Here is a 22,123-nt window from a genome sequence, read left to right as displayed (position 1 = left end):
GTAGCCAAGATCTTTCGGGATCTTTGGTGATTTTAAGTCAACATCAACCTAGTGCGGAAAGAAAATCAATACCCTCAGCCCAGGGTAGTGGATATCTTTGCAAGCCTTACTGGAGGGAAAAGCTTCAACAAAGTTGAGGCCTACCTACTGATAGAGACTTAAGAAGAGTCCAACATGCTTCTTATGATAAACTCTCACTCTTATTGGCTTATTTTTGGAGTAGCACCTGCACTCTAGCAGAAAACTACAGACCAGGTGCTGCAAGGCTGCCCAAACACTCTGCTACTGGTAAGAATGACAAGGAAGATCTCCAAAATCTGAAGACAGCATTAAAAACATTAACAGGCTCAGAACACAATGCAACAAGTGTGAATTCTTTAAATCGAACACCACTTATTGTGGTCACACCATTGACACTCAAGAGTTACACAAGTGTGCCGAGAAAATTCAAGCATTAGTAGATGCCCCAAGGACAAAGACTGTATCACAGTTGCAGCCTTTGTTAGGATTCGTCAATTACTATAATAGGTTCCTGTCAAACCTGGCTAGTGTGCTCCACCCCTTGAACTCACTACTCACAAATTGTGAAAAAAATTGCAATGGACAAAGCAGTGAGAGGTGCCTTTCCAAAAGGCAAAGGAAATGGTGACTTCAGGTATTTTATTCACACATTATGATCCAGTGAAGCTTGCCTGTGATGCTTTGACTTATGGGATAGGTGCAGTCATGTCACATGCTATGAGTGAGGGAAGCGAATGCCTCACAGTGTTTGCATCATGTTCCCTAATCACTGCCGAGAAAAATTACACAGAGATTGCCAGAGAGGCCTTGTGCCTGGTTTGCAGTATAAAGCATTACAACCAGTAGTTGTACGGGAGAGAGCTTACCTTCATTACTGATCATCAACCACTGGTGTCCATTTTCAATCCACAGAAGGGTGTTCCACTATTAACAGCAGCAGTGCAAATGCAGAGGCAGCTCTGTTTCTTGGAGGACACAATTACAAGATAAAATTCAAGAGGACAACTAATGTTGTTGGATAGTCCTGTTTACCCTTGGAAAAGGAAATACCTGAAAAATTTACAGAAGAGGACACTCCTCTTGACATATTCTCACAAATGTAGATTGAAAACCTCCCAATTACAGCAGAGAAAGGAAATCAGAAAAGACCCCACATTGTCTCAGGTTTACACGGCAACCTAAAATGGCTGGAATGTGCAGCAGAAATTCTATTTTCCTCCCTCTATTTTTATGAGTGTCAGGATGAATTTGCCCTTGACAGAGTCATCTTATGTGGGGATTGAGAGTTGTTGTACCATTGAAGCTGAGAGCTAAAGTGTTAGAGAAGCTACATGCTGGCCGTCTAGGCTCGGTCAAAATGAAAGTGTTGGCTCAAAGCTTTGTCTGGTGTCCTGGGACGTAGCAGATCAAGCAGCTTGCCATGCACTAATCCGGAATGCCAACACGTCCAGAAGTCCAGAAGAGGCCAAGAGCAGTGATTCTCCACTGGAACTGGCCTTCATTGCACTAGCAGAGGATTTATGTGGATTTTGCCAGACCATTCATGGGCACAAATTTCCTGGTGGTAGTGGATACAGCTACAGAGTTGCCAGAGGTGTTCCCAATAGCTTCCACAGCAGCCTCGCACACTATTGATGTGTTGAGATGCGTCTTCTCAAGGATTGGTGTCCCAGTACACTTAGTCATTGACAATGGAACACAGTTTCAGTCATTCCTGAAAATGAATTGAATGGGACATATTACTTCTCTGTACCACCCAGCTACAAATAGCCTGGCAGAAAGGTTTGTCCAAAGTCTAAAGAATGCACTGCGAGCAACGTCAGCAGAGTACTCTACAGTGAATCAGAAGCTCACCTATCTCCTCTTTTGTTACGCAGCACGCTGCAACCTACAACTCACCAGCTATGACAACTCACCTGGATCATCTCTTGTGCTCATGTTTGGATCTTCTCAAACTTAACCTCAGAAGGAGTCTGTAAGACAAATGCCTGAGACGAATTGAGGGTTCCTTAAACAAAGTGGTTCCATGTTTCACTCCTAGACAAACAGTCCTGGCGAGGGACTACAGAGATGAACAAAAATGGGTACTTGGAAAGATTAAGGACAGTACTGGATCACTCTCCTACACAGTGCAGATTGTGTCCGATCTCATCTGGAGACAGCACATCGATCAGTTGGGGTTAGCAGAGTCAATTGTTAGAGAAGAAAGGTGTCTAGACCTGTCAGAACCATTTCCTGCAGTCCCAGTCAACTCCTACAACCACCATGGAGGCAGCCCTAGATACCGAGATTGTTTCACAGCTATAAGACTCACCTACTAAGTAGAATGACCTCCCTCCCCCAGTCAGGAAATATGTTATCCCACAAGAGTAAGAAATCCCCCACAGCGATTAAATCTTTAGGCCTGAATGGGATGTCATCATGCCACCGTGTCATATTTGAGTGCCTCAGTTAATAAAAGGCTCCTGTATTTTGTTTTCTATTAGTTGCTGGAGTTCCAGAACATAACACCACTTACCTTGGATTAGTACAACGATTGGGAATTTTGAGATTTTAAGCTTCAAAACCTAATTCTTAATTGACATTCGTGCAGAAGTAAAAATACATTTAATTTCAAACGTTTGCACTGTATTCAGATTAATTTACTTATCATGTTCATCAGAACATACAGTGAAATACATCATTTGCATGTACCACCACCACAACCTAAGGATGTACTGGGGGCAGCCCACCATTGTTGCCACACATTCCGACACCAAAACACCGTGTTGATGACGTGCAGCAGGATAACACAAGAAACAAAGCAAAACAACCTCATTTCCTCTCACCTGCCCACTCACACATGCAGACAGGCCCCCAACTCCAGGCTCCTGTCGACTTCTAGACTCACAGATATTGCAGCCACAGATTTCACATCATATACAACAATGATAATAAACCTGAATCTGATTCTGAAGTAAACTGTGTGACAGAAAAGGGAAAATGTTGGAGTCCAATATTGGCTGATGATTCGCTTGGATCAGAGTTCCTTCAGCATTTTGTTTATCGATCTGGATTTCCTGCATCTGCAGTATCTCTTGTGTTGTGGCTTTGGATTTCTGGATTTCCAACATTTGCAGAATCTTCTGTGTTTGTCCCTCAGATGACTGGCCCTCATTTCAGAGCCTGAAAAAGTATCATCAGTGTATTGTAGTGTAATAAGTGTTGTGGAGCTTGGAGTATTCTTGCCACCTACTGGTGAAAGTGCTATTTAGCTTATGAGAATGTTCAAGCCAATAGTTGGTCTACATGGTGCAAGAGGTTGTTTGATCAGTTATTTTTTTAAAAAAAATCATGAAATATGTTTGATTTTACTGGAAGAAATAATGGGCAGTCAGTGGACATTTTCTACTTGGGTTTTTCAGAAGGACTTTGACAAGCAAGGTGCCGCACACGAGGCTGCTAAGATAGCATGAACAGAAGATTGGCTAACTATCAGAAGGCAAAGAATAAAGGGGGCCTCTAGAATAAAGGGGCCTTTCCTGTTTGGTTTCTGGTGACTATTGGTGTTCAGTAGTGGTCAGTGTTTTTACATAATATGTTTAATGATTTGGACAACGGAATTGTTGGTCAGGTTTGCAGATAGTGTTGAGGAAGAAGGTTGACTGCAGAAGGACTTGGATAAATTGGGAGAATGGGCAAAGAAGAGGCAGATGGAATGCAGTATAGGGAAATGTACAATCATGCACTTTGATAGAAAGAATAAAGATGCAGACTATTTTCTAAATTCAGTAATTGAAGCTGCAAAGGGACTTGGAAGTCTTAATGCAGGATTTCCAAAAAGTCAGCTTGAGTTGGTAGTAAGGAAGGCAAATACAACAATGACATTCATTTCAAGAGGACGAGAGCATATAAGCAAAGATATAATTCTGAAGCTTTATAAGACATTGATTGGACCACGTTTGCACTATTGCGAGTAGTTTTGGCCTCATATCAAAGAAAGTATGTAATGGCAATGGAGAAGGTCCAGAAGAGGGTTACAAGAATGATTCTGGAAATGAAAGGGTTAATGTATGACTTGTGAGCCACAAAGGGTTCTAAAATTTGACAGGGGGGGCCGGACCAGGAGCAGATGGACGGAGTGTTTTGGTAATACACCTCATAAGAGAAAATAAAATATCATGGGATATGTAGAAAACATGTGCTTTAATTTCAATTGAAAATGAACAAATGCATTACAACAAAATATCTGTCTTTGAAGTCCCATGTTATTTAGCTATTTATTGAAATGACTTTTAAAACACTGAAAATTAAATGAATAAAATACAGCTTTTTTTAATAGTAACAGTTATTATCTTAAAGCACTGAAAATTCTGTTATCCTTCAAGATATTATCATCATCACTCTCCTCCTGCCTGTCTTTATTTCAAAAATGGTAGGAGATGCAGGTCTACTTGTCCTGCTCCTTCTTATTCAATTGTCCCCTGTGCCAAAACTCAACAACAACCAGCACAAGGACAGAACAGTGACAGCGCGCCAGTTTGCGGAGCGTGTTATTTGATCTGGAGCGCATTTTTTATTTTGAGAACGTACGTGCACCTGCGCACTATTCATGTCCATCACTTAACAGAAATGACATGTAACATGTAAGGCTTATTGAAAATAATATTTTCAAATGCATTTTTTACATAACACAACAAAGAAACTTATTTTTAATTTCAGTGGGAACAGTGTTGTTGGTCTCCCTTTTTAGCCAGCGCATCAAAGTCTGGATTTAGTTTTGTTGTGGCGATTCTCAGGATGGATCTGAGGTGTTGGTCAGTTAACTTGGATCTGTGGCTGGCTTCGTTGATGTTCATGACGCTGAATGCCTGTTCACGCAAATAGGTCGAGCCGAACAAAGATTAAAGTGCAAATGTGGAGTAATACGCTGCACCTCAACAAAGTTCAATGTGTAGCGGTGTGCTACATACAGCGCTAAAATTACGACACAGAGTCGGTAACTGCAGTCGAAGAAAAAAACTTTATTCGAAATCCCCAGCCTCACTTTTAAGCCTCCCTCAACCTGCCCCCCCCCCCCCCGTGGTGCAGAGGCTCCAAAGCTCTGTGCTCGCAAATCCCCGCGGGGGCTATCTCCCTTAGCCGGAACGCTGGCTAATTGTGAGCCGGTTCGGATGTGCCAGGAAATGGGTCGCCACAAATGTATATAGAGTGCGTCATCTATTGGGAAAACGCCAGAATTGTGGGGAAAAAACGTTAACAAGGTTTATTAATATAATTTCATCAAGTTCTGTGGGCCGGATTAAAAAGCTTAATGGGCCGCATATGGCCCGCGGGCCGTAGTTTGCCCATGCCTGGTCTAGGACTAGAAGATACAACCTCAGAATAGAAGAAAGTCCCTTTTGAACAGAGATGATGGGGAATTTCTTTGGACAGAGGGAGGTGAATCTAAGGAATTTATTGCCATAGATGGTTGTGAAAGGTAAGCCAATGATTGCATTTAAAGCTGAGGTTGATAGGTTCTTCATTAGTGCGGGTGTCAAAGATTATGGGAAAAAGCAGGAGAATGGGGTTCAGAAGAAAAATAAATCAGCCATGTTCAAATGGAAGAGTAACTCAATGGGCCAAATGGCCCAATTCTGATCCTACGTCTTATGGTCCTACAAGCACAGGAGAAAATATATTTTGTTTTGATTGTAGAACATTTGACTTCTAGGAGAAGCTTCAATTACTTTGGTTTCTCTGCAATTTTTTGTGATGAACAAGATATTTATTGCCCAACCCTGATAACACCAAGTTATCAAACTTGACAGGTCACTTCAAAGAAAGATCTACCCATAAATAGACCAAACCAGTTAATGAGAAATAGTAAATTGCTGGAAATACTCAGCAGGCTTGTCAGCAACCGTGAAGAGAAAAGGGGTCCACCACCTTTGTACATTTTGAGTATGCTAGCTGGTTTTGTATAACACTGTGCTTTTAATCATTTTAAAATCAATTAGCAAATGCCATTCTATAATATCCTTGATTAGCAACCCTTTCAAAACCTCAATTAAAATTGTTTATGCTTTCTCAACACGAACGTCTACATGTATTTCCAGTGGTAAAGATTATACTCAGGCTAGGGCATAAGCTGGGCTTTCTGTTTCAATCAACACTCACATTCATTAATATTAATTCTACAACAAGTAACTGGCATAACCTGTAAAGTCAATGGTACAAGAAACAATGACCCTTTTAATGTTCAGTTCTCTTCCTGTCTTGGGAAACCACAGGCAGCTATACAGTTAACACTTTCAGAAAATAAATGTATCAACTGAGCTATCCTTCTATCTGACTCATTCATAAATAATGTACACATTTAGTCACTAAACTAATAATTTATTATATGAGACAAATATTAATTAAAGCATGCTACATTGCAATATTTCTGTGAGTAGCACTTGATCTTTTTTGATAATTTTTAGCTGCTTTGTAAATAACAAAGAAAAAATCTGTATAATTTTCACTATGTATTGTCAAATAGATTAATACATTTGTACTTGGCCACGTTGTCTCTTTAGCATGACACAGATTAAGATATTCTATTTGGAACAAGCCAATATAGAATGTGTATGAATGCTTGTAAATGTATAACTGAACAAATGATAGATGATTTTCCAATAAACTGAGTACTTCAAATACAGGAAAGTTAAAGTAATTTATTAAAAGAAATAAGAACAGATATATTATTCTAAAATGTAGAACACAATTAGTATTGTATTTGCGCATTACAAATTATTATGAAAATAATGTAATATGATTAAAGAAAAAGAAAGGATATAGATCAGGATCTCAATGTCTAAAGTTGTAATAAGGAATCAATGGTTTGTAATTTTTTTTCTCTCTTGTAAATGCCAAAAAGATCCTAAACCTTATCAGTAGTTGATGTTTGTGTTTATTGGGGATTTTTTTTCTATTAACCCTTATTTCATACATATTGCCATTGCCCAGGTGAAATCAGTTGTTAGAGCTGTGTGGTATCCCCACTAGTAGATAACTTTCCAAAAGAAAATTTTAGATATTTGTAAGATTAAGACAGTAGTCCAAAGGATCATATAAATTTTGATGAAATGAAATCAATATCCACACCTTTTCAAAACAAACTGTATATCTTTATGTCTTTCTGAGCATTTTTAGTTGAGCTGATTATGTTTGCTGATTTTAAAGGTTTACTGAGTCTGACAATTGGACAGACTTGAAGACTAGCTAATAATAATTTTAAAGAACATACTTTTGAATGGGGATGTTTTACTTAAAACTGGTTGTGGAATCATTGGTGTTGGAAATAATATTCTCAGCATTGTAGAACATTTATTAATGGAGTATTGGTGGGATTTCTGGTATTATAGTGAAAATGCAAAATTTAAACTGCCAGGAAAACAAGCAAAAGCTGCCTATAGACCTGTGAGCTGAATGAGATTACTAGGTCATAACTGATGTTGAAACAAATTATATAGTTAGCCACATGAAACAGTGCAGGGTATCTTGGCCCAATTTCTACAAACATCCTTCAGATCATTGAGATTCTTTTCCACAGACAACACTTTTGCCCATATGGAAGTTGAACACTGCTTATGAATAGGATATTCAAAAGATTAATTCTGGAGAAAAACATGATGACTTCACTTCCTTGGGGAAATTATGCCTTCCAGTTGTGCCTAGAACAAGATAAGATATTTTAAGGATTTAATTTGCTTCTCCATCAATGGTACAAATATTAGTATATTATGTTGTTTTAACGTACCATTTCTGATAATAATTATTGAGAACACAAGCATAATTTGGACACAGAATTAAATTAGCATGTTAAGAATTTCCACCTGCTGTGTATTTTCATGTGCAAAGATGACTTAACATATTTGAGGTTGATACTCAATTATATGAATTGATTAAAATTGACTTGAAGGTACAGACCAATTCCAACATTTCCAATTATAATGCTAATAGTAACCTGTCCACTCTAATAGTACTTCATCAGTGTTACAATTGAAACTAAGTGCCATATCTTAATAATTTAACAAGTGATGTACCCAATAATTGTTGAACAAGCAGAATAACATGTACATGTAGCATGCCAGGGGTGAAAACTTCCTGCTGTTATTTTGTCCAATTACATTGAATCTTGATCAGCTTAATCAATTCATTTTGGTGTGTCATGTAAATAACCTATTAAAATCTGGTGAATTGACTGGACTAACTTTGGAGTTTAATCTCAAGAATCCTAAACACTAACATTAACATTTGCATGATGATATTAGTGCAATACAGAGGGAATGTATCCATATTAACTAAAAAAGGAGGTACTAATTCTGGATTACTAAAATGAAAAAACATTTCCCAGTCGGCATGCAAATTTGCAAAGGATAATGTCACAATATGCCCTAGCTACTTCCACTTTATTTTAATTTTAAGTTGTCAGTGATGAGCTTTGACATAATTTTGCTAACCTTCAATTGCTGATTGGTTCGTTTGAGAAATTGAATTTCCTCTGCATGTTTCTTCTCCTCCACTTGCCGCCTTTCATTCTCCCTTTTTTCTATTGCTTCACCCTTTGCTTTCTGTTCATTGAGCTGTCTCTCCAGCTCTTTCTTTTCTGTTTCCAGATCGATAATCTAGCAAGGGATACATATGAAATCAGAAATCATAATGTCAATTTTTAGTTCAAACATTTTTAATGTAATAAAACCTTTGCAGATACCAATTCTTTTAAATTTCCTACTGATAGAAAGTGAAATTATGATGAGAGTAATGTATATTGGTTTTTAAAGTTACGAAGCATTACAGCAGAGGAACAGGCCCTCAACCCTGTGTCTGTGTCGAACTGTTGTTCTGCTTAGTCCCATTAATCCACACCTGGACTTCCATACACCTCCCATCCATGTACTTATCCAAATTTCTCTTCAATGTTGCAATGAAACCCACATCCACCACTTCTGTTGGCAGTTTATTCCACACTCGCAACATCCTCTGAGTAAAGAAGCTCCCCCTCCGGATCCCTTTAAAGATTTCACCTTTCACCCTTAACCTATCCTCCAAGAGGTCCACAACTTTGTTGTGGTTTGGAGGCTTGCATGCCTCAATGACCCAAAGAGCTGGAGTCAGGGCTTTACACTTCGGCTCATAGTAGGATTACCCATGCCAAACAGGTCAAAGGGTAGAGGCCAGATGACGAGTGGTCCATTGGTCCTCCAGGTTCAGGGTTTCAGCTCAGGGCTAACAACCCTGTCTGGTAAAACAGAATTGTTACAGAAAGAGCAATGAAGAATCTTTAAACATCTGAGTGGCTCAGGACAGACAGAGATGGAGGTCCTTCATTGCTGCCCTAAACACCAGCAGGTGTTTCAGGAAGTAAGTAAGTAACCTTAACCTAAGACTTCTAGTCTCAGCCAACCTTAGTGGAAAAAACCTGCTATACCCCTCATAATTTTGTATATCTCTATCAAATCTCCTCCTATTCTCTTACGCTTCAGGGAATAAAATCCTAGCCAATTCAATCATACCCAATAACTCAAGTCCTACAAATCCTTGCATTCTATTCATTTTAAGAAGTGCAGGTTTGTACTAGTTTTTTATCCAGTTTTAGCTCTTCCACCTCAATCATACTGTTCCTATAAGAGCAATGAACAACTCTCCTCCAAGCAGGTGTAAGTTAACAATGCCAGCTGACCAAAAATCTATTTTTAATTATTAATCTATTCATAGGAATCACTTAATTATAGTTTTTAGCCAACAGCAAATGTTTACTCTTTTCTCCATGTCAGCTTTGCCCTCTTCTGCTTGCAAAGCTTTCCTCATCCCAAAAGCAACACTGCTTTCATACAGTGTCTGATAGGCAGAGATGGTCATGCGGATCTCATCGCGGACCCGCAGCAGCAGTAACCCCCGCTCGGCACAGTTAATGGTGACTTGTCTGATCAGTTCATCTGTAGGAACACAAAGAATGAAAAACAGAACTCAGGAAAGAAAGTTTTGTCTCACATAGTGCATATTCAGAATAGAACTCGATACTACATTACAGGATAGTCAACATAAATAAACTATTTCCAAGCTTTCCTTAGAGCTGAAGGAAGCATAGAGTCATAGAGCAATACAGGACAGATACCTTCAGCTCAATGAGTTCACGTTGACCATTGTTCACCCAACTAGTCTCAAGGTCCTGTATTTGACCCATATCCCTCACCACTATCCACCTATCCAGGAGCTATTATGTTCTACCTATTTTGGTATATAATACTAACAAGGAAATACAATTCACAGTTATGTACTTTCTCCTACATTAAAGATAATGTAATGTCTATGCCATGCTCTTCCAATTTCAGAAAATAGTAACAATGTGGTGATGAATTTGAATAGTTCGGCTTTTATCATAACTCACATTGCATCCAAATGTTATCACTGCTTATGGAATTGTTGAGTGACATGTATAAGCATCTTCTCATGAAGCAAATGAGGTTACATTTAAAACATTTTTGATTAATTTAATGTAATTGATTATAGTGGAAATATAGATGCCAGACTTAGGAGGACAAGCTTCCTTTAGCAATTTTAATACATTTTGGGAACATGTGCCAAGTTGGCACAAGTATGAACAGAACTTATCATTGGCATATCTCAAACCAATACCAATTCAGGTTCATTCTGGCAACAGGGCTTGAGAGTTGATGCTGACATTTGGCTCCTTTTCGTGTTTACAGGCAATCCCTGCCAAGTAAAATGAAAGTTTTCAAGTTTTTCTATTCACTGTTTAGAAATTGATGATTTTATGTTAGATGTTTATGTTTTTTGTGCCACAGCATCCAGTTTACTGAATTTCACTGTAAACTTTTATTAACATCAACGACTTTATTCCATGTAAGGAAAGGTAAGAAGACGGACAGTAATCTACCAAAACACTGTGAGTAGAGTTCTCTGCGGACTGGACATATTCCAGTCTCTCGAGCCTGCCGCTGTTGCAGCTTCATATCCAGCTGTTCCTGCAGATGGACCACATCAATCCGGGTGCAGGGAGTACTAGACACCTGCTGAATCCACATCTGTGAGTTTTCCGTCCATTCCCTGAAACACAACATAAATCAATCTAAGCTTGAAGGTTTGAACTATTTGAAGGTTGGGTGTTGATTGATCTCATCCAGTTGGTGCTTTGACTAAGCTGGCATTTGGTGCATCAAAGTTCATACTCAGAAAAGCAATCCAGCACTATTGGGATTTTAGTAGTGCTGGTAAGTCAGACTTACTCAACTATTGGATACTCTAACACACTTTTAATTCACTTTTTTAAATGTTACACAGTAGAGTACCGGTAATATATTTTCCAGTGAAGCTGTTAAATTTATAGGGAATGTACAAACAGGCCAGGACATGTTTCAAGGGTGTTTGGAAAACAGAACCAAATGAGTTCAATGAACAGTAGGAACCTGGGTCCTGGGTGTATCAAAGGAGTTTGGGAGCTGGGGCCTTTGTGGATCTCAAGAGAGCATGAAAAATAGTGCCCAATTGATGCACCATCAATAACTCTTGGAGACATGAGACGAGATATAGGCTTTTATTGGCTGGAAGAAAGAACAAGCAGCAATTGACCACCACACTGCATCCTGGAGACTGAGGCCGGGACAGAGTCCCCAATCGCCTTTATACCGGGGTCCGTGGGAGGAGCCACAGGAGCAATCAGCAGGGGGGGGGGGGGGCGTGTCCAGACAGGTATATGTAGTTCACCACACCAATAAGTCAAAACATTTAGGATATTCAGGGTTACTAGATTATTGCAGTTTTACTGTACTTTTTTTCTGCAATTGTTCTAAAGCTGGTGAGAGTTGAGGGCCATAACTCACAGAGTGCAGCATGTCTTGGAGACTAAGCAAAGGGAAGCAGAGGTTCTGGTGGAGATAGAAACAGCTTATGTAAGAGGCCATATCAGTAAAGACTTTTCAGGTCAGAATTCTCCAAACTGGTACTGACCAAGTAACTATGCACAGGAGATCTGTGTTCCAATAAGAGCAGCCTTACAGACAAGAGCAGGCTGTCTCCAAGGAAGAATCTGCCAATGTGATAGAGCTGGATTTTCAAATTAACATGTGATAAAGGGCAGCACAGTAGCATAACACCATTACAGTACCAGTGACCTGGATTCAATTCTATCACTTTCTGGAAGGATGTAATACATTCTCCTTGTGTTGGCATGGGTTTCCTCCAAGTGTTCTGGTTTCATCCCACGTTCCAAAGACATATGAGTTAATTGGTCATGTGGCTGTGTCACATACACGTAACCCTGTAAAGTATCAGTAGCAATTGAACACACCTGGAGGCGGGTTTTGCTGTTATCAAAACACTAACTTATTAGTAACTATGTAATATAGTAACTTAAACCAGGTAAATCAAGAGTTAACGGTGTTATGCTTATATAGGTGTAAGTAAAATTCCCTAACTTATTCAAGCTCAGGTGGCAAGAGTTACAGTCTTACAATGGTATGTAAGAAATTCAGTTCAGATGCACAGGATTGAAGTGAGAGAGAGAGAGAGATACTTGTAATCTGAATAAACAGGTGTCGTCGATCCTCCTTGATGTCCTCCAAATCTTCCAAGTCAGCCAAATGTGACCAACTTAAGAGAGCCATCTTCAAGTGATAATCTACCAACCCAGGCAAGGGTTAGACACACCGGTATATTCCACAGGGTCGCCCTTACATGCACTAATAGTCACGGATTGATTCATCTTAACCGATCCTCAGCCCCACCCTTTGTGGGTACTTAAAAGTTCAGTGGCAATTTCCGCCACCAGCCTTTGTGCATCTGCGTGTCCTGTGAAACAAGCGGCAACACTCGTTTAAATATCATTGAGCTGAACACCAGCTGTCTGTCATGTAGCTCCTCCTCTCTCTCTCTCTGTAACAAGCTGCTTGTGCTGCAGCCAGTCTTCCACTGTCGCTTGTCCCTCTCTCTCTCTCTCTTTTACAGGCATGGTTCTTAAAGGCACAGTCCATAATGAATAAAACTTAAGATTCCATCACAAGGTCTAATTGGGTGACATGAGCCCATTGGGCTGGGAGAGTCTGCTACCGTGCTGAATCTCTATACTTAAAAAAATTAGATGGATTCAGGGGGCGGGAGAGCTGAGTACTTAGTGTTGGGAGTAATAACTTGCCATGAATAAATGGGTCTTTTTCAAGTTAACTTGCAAAAGGGATTCCACAAGCATCATCAGCTACTTACAGTCGATAATTATTACCCATGAGAAGACAAAATGTGCTTGATCAAGTTTGGTGATCGTTCACAGCTAGATGGAAATGTGCGCTGTGGGGAAGATGTGTTGGAAGTTGGAGATCCACATGGGCTGCATATCCCATTACCACTTGCAATTCCAAAGAAAAGCAGCAAAATGACAAAAATGTGCTCCGAAGTTAAAAAAAATAGCCAGTTGGAGAAGGGCAATGTCAATGGAATGAGAATAAATGTAACATAAATTAGAATCAAAGTTTAGCAGGCCACTGTATCAGCCACACCATACTTGAATAAGTGCATTTAAAGTGGAGATATTTCTACTACACTCTCAATATCTTCCTGCAAATTTTAGATAAAGCCAGAGCTCCATGGATAACCAAAAAGACAAGGCAGTGAAATAATGTAGAAATAAAGAGCAAATGACTGATGCCAGGTTGTTAACACAAGTGAGAAGCAGCCGATTACAGAGAGTTCAAAGAAAAGGTGATACAGGAATGGTACAGAGAAGAAAATGGCAGCAAAACATAAAGGGAAATCCAATAATATTTTGCAGGCATTTGAATAGGGAAAGGAAGAAGAGAGATGGGACTGATTGGAGACCAAGAAGGGAACTTATTTACAGAGGCAGAGCTGCATTGTCATCTTCAATGGCCTATGCACATGTACTTAAGATCTCTCAGTCCCTATATCCCTTTTGTGCTTTTTTTAATTTTCTTCCTTTTATTTCTTCTTTCATATTTTTCAGCATTAGATTTCATTTTCCACCAACCCATCCATTCCACCAAACTGTCTACATCTTTTTAAACAATGTTGTCCTCCTCACAGTTCATTACCCTTCTATGATTTATGTTTGCAAATTTGAAAATTTTGCCCACTACATCTCAGCTAATACACTAAAATCTATTGAGAAAAATAATAGTCCAGGTACTGATCCCTGGGAAACTCCACTGTACACTTCCTTCCATTGTGAAAACTAACCTCACATTTCACTCTGTTTCAATTCACTAACCACCATGCCGCTTTTATTTCCTTTCCTTGCAGGGCAGGCTCAGTGGGGGAATGACTAATTCTGTTCTTGTGTCTCATGGCCTTATTCCGCTGCCTTCAATTTTGATGACAAGAATGTCTTGTTTTAATGTTTATTTATTCTAAAACTTTAACTTTGTCTTTCTCTTTACACTTGCAATTGGATTTGTTAAGCATTTTTAGAATATGAGGCTGGATCAATACAAGCCCTCTGTGAGAAAATAGTCTACTGAAATTACTAATGACTGGGGTGCATATCTTGGAAATGTCAAGTGCAACTTTCAGTGAAGAACTCAATGAATGAAAATACCAAGGGATTCTGACGGTTGATAATCAGTTGAATTTACAACTGTGTAAATAGTTAATAAAAATGTATAACATCATGTGTTATTACTTGTATTAATTTATACTTTTAGAAGGAAGAGAAGTGCTTTGTGTGTGAGTGCATGCTACCCCATCATGAAATCTTGCCCACTGCTGATAATAAGGCAGATGGCAGCAGGCGATGTTGTTTAGGCATTGAAAATATTATTATGAGCAACACACACACAAAGTGCTGAAGGAACACAGCGAGTCAGGCACAATCAATGGAGTAAACAGCTCAGTGCAGGCAGCTGCTCATAGTGATGGGTCTGAGCCCAAGATGTTGACTGTGTACTCTAGCACTATCCGTTGTAGCCTACAATGAAACTGCTACCTTAAGACGTATAAGCTGTGTTTTCCTATTTGTTTAATCAGTATATTCCATAACACTTCAATGCTAATTTATTTCTATTGATTTGAAAGCAGTGCTGAGTCAGATTTTGCCACTGATCATTGATCAGAAAGTTATCTATCTACACTAGATTTACTTGATTAGAGTATGGAGGACCAATTTCACTGGCCTGAAGCATTTCAGACTCCAGAAGTGTGGGCTCAACGGTAGAAGGTAGAATGCACCAATGATCCTCACCCTTAGACCACTGGAAAACCCCTGCTTCTAGATTTACAGGTTATAGAAACAACGAACAATTTTTACATGTCTCATTTTTACCTCATAATTGACTATTAAAATTGAAGTAAATAATGTGGAAAATGTCAAGATATTTAAAAGCAAGAGAAAATCTGCAGATACTGGAAATCCAAGAAACACATAAGCAAAAGTCCTGATGAAGGGTCTCACCCAAAACGTTGGCTGTTTACTCTTTTCCATTCATGCTGCCTAGCCTGCTGAGTTCCTCTAGCATTTGTGTGTGCTGCCAACATTATTAAAAATGCCTCAAAACATTTAAATCACTTATTAATCAAAAACATAAAACCATTACAGTAAAGTAACTGAAGTTCCCCTCTGTATGCTACTCCAGAGTTCTATCATCCCCATTAATGTCAATGGGTTATTAGATCGTACATCGAATCTAACCTCGGGCATGGTCCGAGAAGTGTTTCCTTCAGATAAAGGTGGGGGATTTCAGCAAGGCTGGGCTCCACCACTGGAATTTTGCAGCTGAATGAATAATGGATTTGCAATTCTTAATCTAGCAGTAAGTCCAGGCTTTTACTTGGAACCATGGACATAAACCTATGGGATTTGGACCAGGCATAAGGGTAATATTATTGCCACATTTAAAAGTTATATGAACTGTTAAATGGCAATGCACTTACAATGACTTTACCCATGGAATGGACATTATACAGGATGAACAATTTCCCAATTGTCATTATGATCTTCACCACTTTAGCAGGGTATTTACTGGGGGGGGGGGGCAGTTGTGGTGCGTGGAGGTGAGATGCTATAAAACAGTGGGGTAGATTGAGAAAAAACATTGGAAAAAGGACAGTCATATACATAGAGGATTCTGCAGATGCTGGAAATCCAGAGGAAAACACACAAAATGCTGGAGGTACTCAGCAGTCAGACAGCATCTATGGAAATGAATAAACTGTCGACACTTTGGGCAGAGACCCTCCTTCAGGACTGGAAAGGAAGGGGGAAGATGTCAGATAAATGACTCTGCCCTCTTTAACATCAGTCCACAATACCATCTGTCTGTTGTGGACCTGTTGATTCAAATCACAGTTAGCACGCCACCATGTAGCAAACCTAAAATGGAAATTAATTTTGATGCAGCCAAACTTGAGGAGGATTCTCCACAGTTCCTCTCAAATGATAGAGTCAAGAGCAACTGGGAGGTTATTGGTGTTGTTCCTTGCATTTCCCTGGAGAGTTGTTGCATGGTGAATTACATGTCCATTTGCCTCTGGTTGAAGAAACCCATTCAATGATTACTTCTTTGGTCCTGGGAGAAGGGCCCTGGTAATAATTTTCCTTGTTTCAGACAGAAGTGAGATCCTCAGCAGCTATTGTAATCAAATTTATTTCTGAGTTTCCCTGGTATAATTCTGATTCCCAGGGTGCTGAATTTTTGCTTGATGTTATTCATGATCAAGTTCCAGAATTTCAGCAGAGGCTCTCCGGACTCAGTCAACAAGCTGTATTGTTTGTGCAGGTGCACCTTCAGAGGCCAAGCTCCAAGTTACAATCAGCACGTTTACTAAAAAGAATGTGAGAATGGGGCCAACACTAAACATCAATGAACAAAGGTCCTCAAACAACCTTCTCCCTTTGCCCAACATCACACTTTAATAAAAAGGTCCATAATGGTCCATAACTTGGACCATAATGTCAAAGAAGATCGCTTTCAATAATGAAACTCACCAGAGCCTACAATGTATTAGTAGAATATTTGGCTAATTGAGGTGAAAAATATATGAAGATCAAGATCGCAATCAGAACCAGGTTTATTATCACCGGCATCTGAAGTGAAATTTGTTAACTTAGTAGCAGAAATCTGGTCAAAAGTTCATGTTCGCTTATTCATCAGTGATCTTTTCACCTCTGTATATTTCTAAAGCAAGTAGGTCCAGACAGGTATAACTAATGTTGTTCCCAAAAAAAGTCATCCACAGTGGCTTCTCTCAGGCCAATATCCTCAAGCATTGCAGGCCTAATTCTAACCAGCTACTTCTAGTTGGCCAGCAATGTTGTTCACATATCTGATTCTAGATTCCTGAAACAGACATTGCTCTGAACCCTGGACCTACAAGAGATTATCAGGAGGAAACAATTCAGGCATGATTTCAAAGCAGTTCAATAAAATATCCTCTACACAAGATCCAAATGCCAGGATGAATTGAAATTAATTTGAAATATCCCATCAAACAAACACCGAAATGGATTGTACAAGGTAATACTATCTTCTGCAGATTAGAATCTTCATACTTACCTGCCAAAGTCCTATTAATTTGTCTGAGAAATCCTATTGTCTTACCTGGGAGGCAAAATTGCATTTAAAATTTCTTCAGTCTGCTTGGTGGCATCAATTGAAAGTGGTTTGGACTTTGGAGGACTTGGAATTGGTGATGTGGAAATGGGTTGCTGAGGACTCGCCTTCAAAGCACGAGCCTGAAATGATGTAAAAATAATTTACATGATGCAATGTAAAGCAGATATTTAGTGTATTGTAATCCCAGCAACTACTAATCCCTGGCAGCTGTGTTGGAGGGAAGATACTTCGAAAAACCAAGAAACCCTTTCTGAACTGGGAACAATTCTGAGCTGAATTGTTTTAACAGCTAATCAAAAACTCAGTGAAAAATGATTCCATTCATTGGTTTCAGTAGGAATTATATAGTCTAATATAATGGCATGCTTCAATATTCTATACACTTTACTTGACTGCTATATTTTATGTTACAAATGACCATACAAAAGGCAATAGTTGTGGCTAATTGAGAGGGTACAACCTTTCTCATCATCCTTTATCAAAAAAAATACTTGGGGCACCAGATAAATCAAGACAATTAAAATTTGTCTGCTACAGTAATTTTGGCACTGGGACTCTTGCTTCTGAGTGAGAAGGATGTGGATACAAGGGACACCAAAGAATTTGAGCACAATATATAAATGTATTCTAAGGCCATTAGAATTGATATCCTTTTATGTTTCGATTTTTAAAAGGAATCTTCAGCAAAAGATCTGTATATCGGTAAAGGCCGACCAAGGGATTGTCAAATCAAATCTGGGTACTGTATTTGAATGTGCATGCTAAGAAATTAAATTAAATGCTTGGAGCTTTTTGTCCAGTTGCTTATCTGTTTTCCAATAAAACACATTATTCCAAGCTGTGGGAACTTAATTCTGATGTGTATTTAATATTTCAGTAATACTTGGGTAATATTGTATATATATTGTTTGAATTCTTGTTCCTTAAAATAATTTATTATGGGTTATATGTAAAAATAAGTGAATTGTGAATCATGACTCTACAATGTGATACATGCATATCTCGAACAAACTAAGACCCATTCTCCTGGGTTCCTGTTTTTTATTGCAATTGTTTTTTTTTTATGTTCTGAAGTTAAAAACGTATCATGTTCAAACTTTACTATTTACAGGGCATCCTCATCTCTCCTACAGCAACTTGCTAGAAAGCTTTTTCTGACTACTAGAAATTTCGAAACCATTTGCCAATTGTTCAAATATTGGACCAGTTAACTAATAGTTCATGCTTACAACTGCAGCTTTTGACATAAGATGCCAGGGAAAAGGCATAAACCGGAAGATAGCTAAGATAACCTCTGAGGATTCCATAGCAGCAGCAGACATAACTTCAAAGGTCTAGGCAGGTCAAAGAAGATGATTTGTGAATAAATGATCAAGAGGGAATGGGTCCTCTGAAACACAAAACTACTATCCATAGTAGTGGCTTCCAGTTCTATGCCACAGTCTCATTCCAGGCTGCAACAGATAATTGTCAGAATTGTCAGTCACATAATTAAACAAATACACTGTCCTGAACACAACGCCATTGCTGAGCAATAAAAAGTTTTAACTAAACCATGACTTGATATCAGACCAGCAGCTGCATGGCACGATCATATTTATGGAATCAAATCATACAAACATAATAACGGTATTGTCAAAAATACATGAGCTGATTTTATGCTTATAGAGAAGGGAACTAATGATGGAAGAAAATACTGTACAGGGAAAAAACGGTAAGACCATAAGATACAGGAGCAGAAATATGCCATTCAGCCCATCAAGTCTTCTCCGCCAATCAACCATGGGCTGATCCAATTCTACCAGCCAACCCCAGTCTCCTGCTTTCTCCCCATACCCTTTGATGTTCTGGCAATCTATCTATCTCTGCCTTAAATGCACCCAATGATTTGGCCTCCACAGCTGCTCCTGGCAACAAATTCCACTGATTTACCACCCTCTGACTAAAGTAATTTCTCCGCAGTAGTTTGAGAATATTGTCCACTAGTGTACAGGAAGAGTACATGAGGAAAATCAGTAATAAAAATTTTGTGGACACCAGGTTTAAGGTTTCGTAACAGATATCCTTTTAGTCAATGAATTGTCTGACAGAAAACAGAAGCTGTTCCTAAAATGTTTGCCAAAATCTCCAAAACATTTCTAGTAAGAGTAATTGGATGGTGGCAAATGTAACTCTCCTTAGCCCAGGAGTGGAACGGATAATTGAAGATGTTGGATTTGTTGAGGTTATTGAGCAAGGTCACGTGGGTTATTCCCAGGGACCAGCAAAGAGAAGCCATAAACCAGTGCATTGATGGAGGATTACAAGTTAAAACTGCCAACTGCTCACCTTAGCTGACTTTTTCTCCATGTTCCTACTGACGAGCAGTGGATGATCATATTTCAGCAGAGAGTCTATTGGGGGAATCATTTCTGCTGCTCAGATCTGCCGAGTTTCTTCTTGTTTATCTACTTCTTTGGTCCGTCTCTCGTTTTCCCAATTGTACGTTCTATCCCACTTTATTTTGGCGTCTCCTATATCCCTGTCTGTCTCTATTTATCTCTCCCACTCACTGGCCAGATTTATTTGTCTTCTCCTAGCCTGTCTAAATCTCTCTCACACACACATGCACACTCAGCCCTGCTCTTATCTCCTCCTTCCTGGTTCCCTCTTTCCTGCTCTAACCTGTCCTCTTTCTCATCTGTTTCTATCAGTTAATACCAGTCTCTTTTGCTCCCTGTCCCAGCAGCCCTACTCTTGCTTTCTTCTTCAGTCTTAGTCTCTATCTCCAGCTCTGTCCTGCTCTTTCGCTCCTTCTTTCCCCCTTTCTCTCTCTATCCACTCTCTGTATATATTTATTGCTCTCCGTCTCTCTACCCACGATTTCTATTCCCCTTATCTATCTCTTTCTTTTCAATTATTTTCTCCTTCAATATATCCTTGTTTTTTCTAACCAGCTCTTGATCTACCTATCTATCCCTTTCTGCGTATTTCTACTTCTCCCCTAACCCTCTAATCTACTCCCCCTATCAATATATCCCTTTTCTATAAGCGTTTTCTCCCTTTTTCTATCCCTACCTACACCCCTTCTCCCCCTCCTTTTCCTCTCTCTCTCCCTTTATTTCTCTTTCGTTGTCTATCTCTGTCTACACCCTATATCTCTCCCTCACGCTTCCCCTTTCCCTCTCCCTCTATCTATTCCTGTCTCCCCTCTGTCTACTCCTATCTCCCTCTCCCCGTTGTCCAGTCCCAGCCAACGCGTCGTTTCCATGGAAACAGTACTTGGAAACGGCTCTGGTGAACGTCCGGTGTTCCCACGGCAGCGGTCCGGAGGGAAACCGCGGCCCGCGGGAGAACAGACCGGATGCAATTCCCTCTCTCAGTGGCACCAGTGACACCGGCATGCAGACGGGTGGTCAAGTGAGGCGTCATTCGTCTCAGGCCGGGCCTCTGGTGAGCTGCCCTTCATGTCAGGCTTCGATAATTCATTTGCACCGTGAGTTAAAGCAACGCAGCCTTTGAGGCTGTACTGAGGAGGAGTGTGGGCATCCAGCAGATACAAAACATCCCAGCCCGGGATTGTGAAGGAATGCAATTGTTTGATGGCACAATACGTGTAATGATTGCATTGCATTTGCTGTACAGTATACACGTTTATGAATCAAATATCATTTTGAAGTTAAAAGGAATCTTGCAAGGCAAAAAAAAACAGGAATAGTGAGAGGACGAATCAGCCAATGGTCACTTGGATAGTCTGTCCGAAGAACCAAGTGAATTCGATTGGATTGTGAGTAGACACCATGAACCTAACAAAAACCAGCCTGGGAGAGAACTGCTGCAACATCTAAAGTACAAAGGTGGCCAAAAGGCTTTTTTTTCTTGCATTTCTCCAAGCAAGCAAATGAGCGGAAAAGAAAAACAATGTGCTGGAAAGGATTAAAAAAAATCTGGAAATTTCAAATGAAAACCACGAAACTGCTGGGAATATTCATCAGGGCTTAAGAAAGAAGAACAGTTAACATTTCAGCTCCAGAAGCCGTCATCAGAAATAGGAAAGAAATACCTACCAAATTCTTACAGTATTTTCTGTTTTTACTTTATTTTTTTCAGTATCTGCAGTTTTTTAAATTCAATTTTCAAATGACTTAGCCAATGAATATGTTTGAATGCAGGATGATTAATTTGGACTCTACTGTGACAGATCAGAAATGTACATGAATTATTTTTATCAACCATAGACATATTCAGAAATATATATATTTGAAATCCATTGAAGTTTTATTAAACCCCAGTGAGACTGTGTTCAGTATCCAAAAGCTCTATCTTAAGGTTAAGCATCCACTCAATTTGTTTTTTGCCTTAGATGAGAATATTGTTATATCTTTTTTTAGCTGATGGTTGAAATGGAAATAATTTCTTAAATTGTGGAGATATGCAAATCTTAAAATTGGAATCTGCTCTTAGTTCAGAGGAATTAATATATCAGATCACCAGCAGCTCTCCTGGAATTGTTACCTGTTTGTTTTGTTACATCATTT

General features: G+C 39.3%; 1 protein-coding gene across 1 annotated transcript; it reads right to left on the bottom strand.

The window, feature by feature from the left end:
• Positions 1-6,681: 6,681 nt before the first annotated feature.
• dnali1 (dynein, axonemal, light intermediate chain 1) lies at positions 6,682-20,855 on the bottom strand. The gene is made up of 6 exons (XM_059954373.1): positions 19,935-20,855; positions 17,592-17,725; positions 10,928-11,097; positions 9,787-9,965; positions 8,490-8,654; positions 6,682-7,700 (listed from the first exon to the last, which is right to left on the bottom strand). Exons 1-6 carry the CDS (start codon positions 20,013-20,015, stop codon positions 7,665-7,667), a joined length of 765 nt encoding a protein of 254 aa, XP_059810356.1. The 5' UTR covers positions 20,016-20,855; the 3' UTR covers positions 6,682-7,664.
• Positions 20,856-22,123: the final 1,268 nt, after the last annotated feature.

This window comes from Hypanus sabinus, chromosome 30, assembly GCF_030144855.1.
Source record: "Hypanus sabinus isolate sHypSab1 chromosome 30, sHypSab1.hap1, whole genome shotgun sequence".
NCBI lineage: Eukaryota > Metazoa > Chordata > Chondrichthyes > Myliobatiformes > Dasyatidae > Hypanus > Hypanus sabinus.
This window is presented reverse-complemented; position numbering and strand designations above follow the sequence as displayed.